The sequence below is a fragment of the Patiria miniata genome, unplaced genomic scaffold (genome assembly GCF_015706575.1).
Source record: "Patiria miniata isolate m_02_andy unplaced genomic scaffold, ASM1570657v1 HiC_scaffold_24, whole genome shotgun sequence".
Classification (NCBI taxonomy): Eukaryota; Metazoa; Echinodermata; class Asteroidea; order Valvatida; family Asterinidae; genus Patiria; species Patiria miniata.
Genome location: NW_024037063.1, coordinates 10,384,613 through 10,395,704, shown reverse-complemented (window position 1 = coordinate 10,395,704; position 11,092 = coordinate 10,384,613). Strand labels below are relative to the sequence as shown.

The 11,092-nt window shown below is 43.0% G+C and overlaps 1 protein-coding gene across 1 annotated transcript; it reads left to right on the top strand.

Moving 5' to 3' along the window:
* Window positions 1–4,748: 4,748 nt before the first annotated feature.
* LOC119731626 (leucine-rich repeat transmembrane neuronal protein 1-like) lies at window positions 4,749–9,277 on the top strand. Its single transcript, XM_038204825.1, has 2 exons — window positions 4,749–5,106; window positions 6,650–9,277. Exon 2 carries the CDS (start codon window positions 6,778–6,780, stop codon window positions 8,818–8,820), a length of 2,043 nt encoding a protein of 680 aa, XP_038060753.1. The 5' UTR covers window positions 4,749–5,106; window positions 6,650–6,777; the 3' UTR covers window positions 8,821–9,277.
* The last annotated feature ends 1,815 nt before the right edge of the window (window positions 9,278–11,092 follow it).

Below are 11,092 nucleotides of genomic sequence, written 5' to 3'. Positions count from 1 at the left end.
CAAATTAATACGTGCTCCTCTCCAATGCCACGCTACATTTTCCTTCCGCGCGCGTCATAAGCGCGTGCACGCATGTCGGACTTGAGTGCACGCACGTCGGACTTTAGTGCACGCACGTCGGACATAAATCACGGCTGTGATTGGTCAGAACACCATGGGGCGGTGCTTACTGGATCGGTCCATTCCCGTGCTAAGTAATGATGGCTATAGGGTCTACAGAATTTAAACTAGCCAAACATAATTTATGTTACAATTTTGGGGGTGTCTTTGAATGGATTTTCTTTATGCCGTCCTGTATGAAACTAAGAAAATGTTTAGGAATATGTATCTTTCTGTGAAAGCCATGCAGCTAAACTGCTTGAATATTTAAGTTCAGGATTTTACTGAAATTTGCTGCGAAAAAGTTGCCACGAAGGACTGATTTAATTCACTTACAGAAACAGAGGGGCTTTCATATAGAATTGTGTGCGGTGTGTATGCAGTTTTAAAAAGTAGTTCATTCTATGAACGCTTGTTTGCCATTTTAGTTTTGCATGTACAAGTATAGGCTAGGCCTACATGTCCGACAACATTATTTTATTCAGAATTTCGAATGAATATGAGTGCGTATATACATGTACATGTATGTGGGTTTATGACTTTGTTTTTGCTGACTTTTGTTTTCATTTGCGAGAGGTTAGTTACTCAACTGATAAACCTGTTCACACCCTAACCCACCTCAATCCTCCAAAATCCTCTTGGCGGTTTTGGAGGATTTTGGAGGATTGAAGATGAATGGTGTTTGAGAAACATGAGGATTTTGGAGGATTGAGGATGAATGGTGTTTGAGAAACATGAAGATTTTGGAGAATTGAGGATGAATGGTGTTGAAGCACATGAGGATTTTGGAAGATTGAGGATGAATGGTGTTTGAGAAACGTGAGGATGTTGGAGGATTGAGGATGAATGGTGTTTGAGAAACATGAGGATTTTGGAGGATTGAGGATGAATGGTGTTTGAGAAACATGAAGATTTTGGAGGATTGAGGATGAATGGTGTTGAAGCACATGAGGATTTTGGAGGATTGAGGGTGAATGGTGTTGGAAAAGGAGGAGTATTTTGGAGGATTGAGGATGAATGGTGTTTGAGAAACATGAGGATTTTGGAGAAATGAGGATGATTGGTGTTTGAGAAACATGAGGATTTTGGAGGATTGAGGATGAATGGTGTTTGAGAAACATGTGGATTTTGGAGGATTTAGGATGAATGGTGTTTGAAAAGGAGGAGGATTTTGAAGGATTTAGGATGAATGCAGTTTTTTTAGGCAGGACTGTCTAACGATTTTGAAGGATTGAGGCACTGGGTATTCTTCATTTGAACTTAGCAAAGTTTTGGAGGATTTTGTAGGATTGAGGATGGTTCCTCAAAAGCAAAAAGGGCCTAGGGAGTTAGTTAATCATTAGCAATAACTGCCAAGGACACTCTTATAAAAGGTATTCTATCTGCAATATAGCTGCTAAAACTACCTAAAAATGCGCAACTTACTTCGAAAAAGTGTAAAGATTAATGAAATTGTGAGAAATTGTCGATAAACAACTCATTTGCTGAGAAGCTGATACAATGTGTGCGTTTGATGTGCCCGTTATTTTATCGTTCTTCAATGTTCAAGTTCTGTTTAATTCGACTCTCAGGTTATATCGGTGGGTCCTTTTCGGATTCCGATGGTATTATTTTTCCTTCAACTCAAAATGGAGATAAAAGTATTGTCACGATTGAAAGTAGTCTGTATTATGGGTCATACTATAAATTCAGGGTCCAAAGAGTGACAATTTTTTCCTGTCCCCGTTACCTTGTGCTGTACTTTGTAATTGCCAATTTGCCATTCAAGTATCATTGAGAATGACTTCAAGCATTTGTACATGTATTTGTTGGGTAGGTATAGTTTGCTAGTCATAATCACTCTTGGAGGATGACTGCGTTAAGGAGTACGTCCGAATCATAAACTCATAGATGTCGGATGTGACATGTCACATCTGCAGGTAGGCCTACATGAAAATTGTGGAACCTAAATTTATAGAATGATCAATATACATGTATAGACGTTTAGTTGAACGTTGAATTAACCTACAATCCCGGCCAAAATGATTGGGACACTTGGAAATACCCTTAGCCTCCAACGGTCACCAACTCCCCCGCTCCCCCGGTCAATGTTCTTCTCTTCAGCGGATGGAGCACACACCGCGCAATGAGAGACAACATTGAACGGGGGCTGGGGGGTTGGGGGCCTAGCGAGATTTGGCCAGGATTGTCTGAATTTTTAATTTTTTTTTAATATGCATGACATGCCGATTTGGGAGCTGTTTTCTTGAGTTTTGTTTCCAAAATATGAAATGGCGGCCGAAGGTTGATTGAAAGAACAAATACTGAGGCCAGATAATAATGATTGATAGTAATAAAAAAAAATGGAAATAAAAAAAATACAAGGGGGCTGGGGGGTGGTGCACCGGGGCTGGGGGGTTGGGGGCCCAGCGAGATTTGGCCAGGATTGTAGAAGGTGTGGCCCGCGTGAAGGACGTATACGTAAAGACAGTCTGACTACTGAATGAGTCCTCATCAACATACAAAGAGATGAAAAGATCACTGCAGTTCGCGCGGTCTTAATTGTTGCACAATAATCGCATACATGTGGACCTTAATTGCTTAAAATGCGGTTCATACAGTGGAGAGCAGTTTTGTCCATGATCAGCGATTTCGTGTCAACGTATTGGCGGGGGACAGGGGGTTGACCAACAGTTTAGGAAATTCAAAAAGTGGGGGATCGGCGCGAGTGAACGGGCGCTGGACACCACTGGGGCGCTTTCTAAACATGACTGCAAATATACGCACACTGTTCACATTAAGCGTTTTACGCCCACTCCTCGCAATATAATGTCGAAATCGGTGGTAAAAGGGCAATATGTTCTCGAAGTATGACACATAGGGCAATGTCTTCGAAGTATTGCACAGGGCAATTATCTTCGAACTATTACTTAGGGCAATATTTTCGGACTGTTACAAATGAGGGGAGCAAACGTGAAACCCCTGGCCCTCCCCGGGAACTGCGCCGCCAATGACTATGCCACTTCCCCACCCACCACCGTCACGACCGAACCCTTACCAACAACAACCTGCCATGGATAAATAAGACCCATGCACTGAGAAATGTGTGACTGTCTCGACATTAAACCATATTTTCCAGCCGACATAATGGCAAAGTTGCAACAACCAAGGGCGCTAAACACGTATACCGAACTGATCCCCTTAACGTTTGACGTGTTGCATATGAATTTCGACTCTAAAAATTTAAACAAAAGGACTCACTTCCTAATTCCCATTAATCACACCATTAAAAATCCAAATTAAAAAATCCAAGTTTTGAGAGCAATCAATCCCTGTCGACATTGTCCTCGATTTCATCTCAAACTTCGCTCGTTACTGTGTTCAGTAACCTTAACAATAGTCCCAAGCCTTAGCGATGATTCAGAGTGTATGAACGGTTGGCAGATTGCCGTGTTGTCCCCTCTGCACTTTCAATTTATGACGCAGCGAGCTGATCGCTTTTGGCGTGTGTTCCGGCAAGGCGTCATTAAGCGGGCCAGTCGCTTCCGCCCGCTTACCGTCGGCCTGCGTGACATTAATTACCGGTTGTCGTTCTCATTACGGACAGAAAGTAATCACGGACTCTAATCACCGATGGAACTGATATACGCATAGGCACTGGGCATTTATGGTTACTGTTTACATTAATAAAACAAATCTTCTCACTTCTCTAAGTTTTAAACCAGACAGAAAAAAGTGAATTATGCCCATCACTCAATCTACTGATTTGATGGACCACTATTGTAACGCTTGGTGGCAGCAAACCCTTAATGTCACGTGATTCTAACCACAAGGGCGGATCCGGGGGGGGGAGCCAACGGGGCCATCCCCCCCCCAAAAGAACCCCTTTTTATTTTAAGTGACCTCCCTTAAAGGCAGGCACTGCCTACACCACTATCTTTTCCTCCAAAAAAAGGTCAAAGTTGCCTCAGATCGCATCACAGAGCATCTAGAATAAGAAAAACAAAATATCTTGGCCCTTGAACGGGCCCCGAATCCCACGCCGTAATTTTTTGGACCCACTTTTTGGGGGCCCAGAAATTTTTGGCCACCCTCCCCCCCCAAAAAATGGGTTCTGGACCCACCCTTGTCTAACCATGCGCATTGTTGTTTGCTACATGTATTATTGTTTCAAGTACACCGGTGTCATTACAAATGTAGAACGATAATGTACACAAGGCTATCATTCTGCATCATGTATCTAAAGTATTTGCTAAAAAAATTGCACTGATTGTAAGCACTGAGCTTGGTCACCTCGTTCAAATTTCTTACAGCAGCAAACTCTGTCTCGTTGAAAAAAAGAAGAAACGAAATCTTCTTGAAAACTAAGTCTTTGAGAAACAAAACCGAGTGTTATCAACTTCCGTTTTTAGTAATCGTTTTTTGTTTACGTGTGTTTTGATGAGATTTTCCCCTAGCAGGTGCCACAACCATATGAACAGATAGCTGACTCACTGTGCCCCGAGCCAACCGTTCACATTGATTTCTGCTTGTCAAAAGTTTACCAGCGACGCCAAGTGGCGAGTTAGGTCGGGTGAAACGCAGAAATGTTAACGGAAATGAGTACACTAATCGCATTAGAGACTTTACTGCTCGCTTTATTCCCCTCAGAGAAGGAGGCGGTTTGGTGTTTCAGAACTAGTTTCACAGTGCAGGGATTGTGGCACAGCTCAAGTTGATATCGCAAAGCTTAACAGAACATGGCTTGAATACCAAGTGAATTCGACTGGTACAGAAGCCCCGTCGTTACAACCCGACAAAGGAATAGTTCCAGGTTTGACACAGTAGAAATCGGGATTAGTCTACGTGCGTAGTTTTAGGAGTCCGGCTAGAACGCTATATCCAATTGCATACTGCAGCACCTCCTCGGGACCATGATAACAACCTTTGCACAAATCGTGTTGTTTTGATATCGGTACTGTGAATCTGAGGACTTCTTGACGAACCCGACTTGTGTCGTCGATTAGCCACGGACAAAACCTCGGTCAGGTAAATAATATCATATTGCATTAGTTAAAAAGCTCGTGTGTATATTTTTTTCTATTTTTGAGAGTATTGTGTTTCATGATACATGTACTATAGCTGAAGAGTCCCGGTATAATGTTACCAAAAAGAAATATTTTTGTAGTCGTTCCCGTCTATTATTCTTGTCAGATTTGCAATTCCTATAAGAGGCGTGCATCGCTTGAGTGTAATTCTTGCACTGACGTGGTTTGTTTACCACTTCTTTGTGCCGTACATGTTCTACAAACGATCAACAAGTTTCGTTCCTTTCACGTACACAGTGCACAGCAAATAACCGCATAAGTCCGGCGCATACCTTTCTGGATTTTACCGGTTTCCCGGATCATCCCATCATGCACCGGTACGGGTTTTTCACCGTTGCGACGGTAACGTACCCGCACACCCGCCCGATTCCGTCCAAAAATCGGTCACATGATGATCAGTCACATGATGATCAGTCACATGATGACCAGTCACATGATGACCAGTCACATGACGACAACCATGAGACTTCCTTCGTGAATCTGATTGGTTAACATGAATATTGCGTCCGGTGAAATCGAATGCGAACAAATCAAACATGTTTGTTTGCCGGGCTTAATTTCTCCGGAGGAAGGATGGTTACGAGAAATTATAACCGATTAAATTCCCATACACAAATTAGCGTTAACCGGAATCAGCCCACGACGTCAGCCAAACCTGACAGACACAACATGGGATAAGATCAAATTAGAATAAGGGGCGTAGCCTTTAAACCAACAACGTTGTAAAGCTTCTAAGAGACTACGTTAATGATATCTTATAATCAGGTGAATTTGTGGTCCGCAGCATTTCAAATACAATTTTAGGGCAAGTTCATGATTTTGGAGCAAGTTATTTTCATAAACTTGAACAGACAACCAAATCGTCTTTATTAATATGCACTTGGCCCACCATGCAATAAACACATGGACGAGACCTAAGTCTGCTTTTATACCCCATGACAAGATGTTATTCTTATGAAGCCCAAATTGTAATGTAGGGATAGTGTTTCAAGTACTCGATTAAATTTTGGAGGGAAAAAATCGTCAAATCTGAAATTAGAAGAAACTATTGTGCGTTTGTAGGCTAAATGGAATGATGCACATGGGAAATAGTGGGACAAAGAACTGCAGTCATAGTCGACTAGACTGTGTGGAATATCACTCCATGCCAATGAACGTCCAGATTTACCAAGGATAAAACAATTGCTCATATTAAAATTTCAGAATCTGTACACTCATTTTTTTACCGGCATTTTTTTTCTCGCACAAGAGCTGACTAAACTTGATATTTTTCTGACACGTTCGTGTCATCTTATAATCTGTTCTAAGAACCCTCTGACTCATTCTAAATTTTCCAAGGGCCACAGTAATTGAAACTGCTGACTTGTCATGCAGTCCATCCTTCGCGGTTCATTCTGTTCCAGATATTCCATGAAATATTTGGCAGGTGGTGGCAAGCATGTTGCAAAACTTACAATCCTATATTTTGTCTTATCTTTTGACAGATGAATTCTTTGGATTTAGCGAGACTTAGTTGATGATGTTGGTGGGTTTTGCCTGAATGTTGGATTAGGTGAACAGAGAAGGCGTCGGTGAGAAGGCTCTTCTAAAAGCATCTGAAACTACTCCCAGGATGTCTAACAGATCTTTTCTCAGACTACCTGTCGTTTGCATCCTGAGTCAACTGTACTTCTATTTCATCCTGTGTCGCCCCACCCTAGCCTGCCCTGTGAGATGCGATTGTGAAGTCAAGGGTGAGGTCAACTGCACAGACGTCAACTTGGAAGGCCTGCCCTCCTCCGACTTGCCTTCAAATATCCACTTCTTGTACCTTGGTTCCAATTTCATCAGTTCAGTGAATGAGGATGACTTCCAGGACTTATCCGACCTGAAGCAGCTTCACCTGGCCCGGAACAGGATCTCGCAACTGCAGACTTCGGCCTTCCGCCCGCTGCAGATACTCCAGGTTCTGGATTTACGGTTCAATAGGATCAACCAGATACCAGATGATGCCTTCACTGGTTTGGTCAGTTTGATTGAACTCAACTTGGGCGGCAATGGCATCGGGTCAATCAGCAGGGATGCCTTTGCCGAGATGCAGAGCTTAGAGGTTCTAAACCTGAGCGACAGCAATCTAAGAGTCAGCGGCCTGCCTGCGGGTTTGTTTCAAGGAGCCAGGAACTTGAAGTGGCTTGACATTGAAGGTTCGGAACTCAGAAGGGTTCCCAATGGCATGTTTGAGCATCTGAGTAATCTGACTTACCTGGACCTTAGTTGGAATCGTGGTATTGACCTAGACATGCCGTCGCTGTTCAGCAGCTTGCGCAGCATGCAGACACTCATCATGGAAGGGTGTGAGCTGTCGTTTTTGGAACCGTGGTCATTTGCCGGTTTAACAAGCATGATTGATTTGCAATTGAGCTTCAATGCTCTTCAGGAAGCCTTGCCACTAGCTTTGTTTGAGAAAACTCCACACCTACGGAGGATCCGGCTAAGCAACAACAGTCTCACTCACCTACACGAGCGACTCTTCGATTCAATCGACAACCTTCAGTACCTGGAGGTGCTTAACAATCCGTGGCACTGTGGCTGTGGACTTCTGGGTCTAAGAGCCCGTTGGTCATACCAACTTCCTGTCTTTTTCCAAAGAGGGTTGGTCTGCCAATCTCCAGAGCCCTTCCACGGCCGGGATCTCTGGAGTCTTCCTCTACATGAACTGTACGACTTCTGCGCCTCTGGCATCAAGGAAATGTCTACCATTACCTTGCGAGGTAAAGGTGAAGGTTTACAGTCCCTAGATTGCCCAGTCCATGCAGGGACCAACATTGCCTGGTTCACCCCAAATAATGAATACATCACCACTCACAACGTGGCAATTGGCAATGATCCAAACCAACAAAACCTCTCACACAGACTTCTAGCAAATGGCACCCTTTTAGTAGACAGCATTCAGCTTGGTACGTACGTATGCACAGTCACATTGAGCGATGGCAGTTACATCGTGGGAGGCGTTCAGGTAGACATCGTCCCACTCAAGTCCCCAGGTCCGCCTCAAATTAACAACCAGAGCAACTTGCATTTCTTGTTAGCTTTCGCTGTGCTTATCATACTCGGTATCGTCGCATTAGCAGCCTGGGTAGCCTACCGCATTCGTCGCCGGTACAGCCGCAGGCGATACGATTCTCTGTCCAAGGAGCACGCGCTGATAGAAATGCGACCACCGGCACAAATTCACCCAGAGCAGACCGACTATGACTACGACTACGCCTATGCTCACCCGCGAGCACGGCTTGATCTGACGTCACATGAAAGCCCGTATGCCGTTGGTGGTCTGTGCGAGGAACGTCGATTGAACGTTGGCAGGTCGCTGGTTCCCCGCTGCAGACCCATCTCGAGATCCATGCACGAACGCGGACCCAGGTACTACAACGACTGCGTCCGAGCCGCGCTGCCTCGAACATCCCATACGATCTCGACGGGTGAAGTCAACGGATACATCACGCCAAGCCAGATAACTGCGTACACTATGAGCGTCAGATCGTGGAAGAGCCAAGGACAAGATCTGACATCAAGGGTGGGAAAATTTCAAAACCCTAACTGCAATTGTGTCAGCTTATCACCGCCGAACATAAGCAGGCCAGACAGCTCGGACCATCGCTACCTAGAAATCGTATAGGGCCATCACACACATGTTGTGTATATGCATGACTTTGTGTACATGCCACATAAATAATAACACACTGATGTATACTCTTAGATGAACTGATTAACCTAAATAGCTACTAAGCACCCAAAAAGTGGTAAGCACCGAATATATATACATGTATCCTTATCCTTTTGTATCCTTATCTTTTTACTGAATATACACAAGAGTATAATTAATGTGCTCCATCAAGATAACATACTCATGTAAAGTAGTTTTTGAGAAATTAATGAATATCTGCTTGCACAACTTTTTTTGGACACCCTGTAGTTGATACAATAACTACTGTTTGTGCTTATTTTGTTAGATATTTCATTGTGGTGCTGAAAGGGCATGTGAAGTGATATTTTTGTTTTGAAAAACAACCTGGAGATTTTTCTCTATTCGCATAATAGAACAATTAAAGAAGCCAACAAAAACATTTAATGTAGAAAACGAAGGTCGTATTTTGGCTGCGTTATACTATCTTTGTTTGACATCAAACCTTGCCAAAAGTAAACATTTTGGGGTTGAATATGTTAGGTTGAGATTATTCTTTCAAATTTTGGTTTTGATCGTGGGCTTTACATAAAGCTTCATTCAGCTTACTCCATGGAAGTTGTTGAAGTTGAAATAATTGTTGACGAGTCAGTGGAGAAAACGCTTATTTTCAAATCTCAAATTCTGCTCAGGCTATTTCCATTCGAAAGCAATCTACATGTAGCTCCGGATGAATTGGAGCAGAAATGGGGGAAACCATGTTTAAACATTAGTACGATCGTTATTACATGAAGCTACGTGTAGACATATATGGACGTTCTTAGTTAAAGCAAGTTTCAGCCTTGCGTACTCTGAGTGGCCGTTTCCTCTGCACGTTGTCCTGCATGCCTTCCGAAAGGTCATGTACAACGCCAAAATGATTCATAGGAAATGTATGTTCCCTTTTGTGGTCGTGACGAATAGTCCTAATGCATTATTTTCTAGCTTTTTAGCAATCCCACAGCGCACTAGTCTTGATCCAACACTGAATTTATTTCTAATTCCCCCGGTCCGTGGCAAGCAAGGTCGCTATCAACAAGATGAATCAAATACAGTCTTAATACTGTAAATGCTTGTTGACGCGACGCTCAACAGTCTTGGCAATATTGGCAGCGCTACACAGGAAATTCTGAGCAGACCTCACGCGCATGCATTAGCTTGAATACAGCGCGCGTGAGGTATGCTCGGAATTGCCTGGGTAGCGCTGCCAAGACTGGATTTGATTCATCTTGTTGATAGAGACCTCCACCGCCGTATCAACTTAACTTCGTTTGCCACGGGATTGGCTGCAAGATAGGGAAATACAAATTCAATTCCAGTCGTGAGCCATGTTACAAACTTCGATAGGTTTATTGCTGTGGTGTTGAAGTCCAAGATAGTGGGTAGGGGTGGATGAAGAGTTGCAGTCACGCATAAACAGACCAAAGGCATGTGGCAATCAGCCACCATTTGCAAAACAGAGTTATGACGTTATTCAGGAAGCCTTCGAAAATTTGGCATTTCCTGTTTTGTAAAAAAAATCAGTTTGACAGTCAGAAGTGTTGGGTGGTCAGCCCCCCCCCCCCCCTACCCTGCAACCCTTGGATCCGCTCTTTGTAACTTCGTTTTTTTTCCAATTCGGAACTATATATAAAACAAGACATTTAGAGTTTAATTTATTAATATGAACAGATTGATTGTCCTCTCCAGTGTTTTTTTTCTAAAACTCTTTAAATTTTAGTTCACTCAGATCATCTGTTTGCTACTCCCAGAGGCTGATAAAATGAATATTCATTGTTTGTAAAGAATATAGAGTATCACTGCGAACATGACACATCACAGGAAAAAGGTTACGTGCTATCTTTGCAGTTGCGTGCAAGCATGGCCTCAACTTAATGTGCAATGTCAAGTCGTTGACCCTCCCTGTTTTAACGTTATAAGGTTTCGTGATAATGCTTAGATCTATGCTAAAACAAAAAAAACTGAAAAGAAATCGAATTTCCTAAGACTGTTTTAAAAGGTCAAAGCGCTAATTTCCTAACATCTCGAAACACGACTCACTCAGCTGTGATATCTTCTCTTGACTATAAGACTTTGAACTTCATCATGTTGCGTGGTCACTCGTGTAATTTTCCTTTATAAATACATTGAACACAGGCAAGAATGCTCGCAGTTCGTCTAAATGCGATGAAGTCACTGGTTCAAAACGAAATTAGTCGTGATCGGTTGACTTGAAATTAGCTGTCAG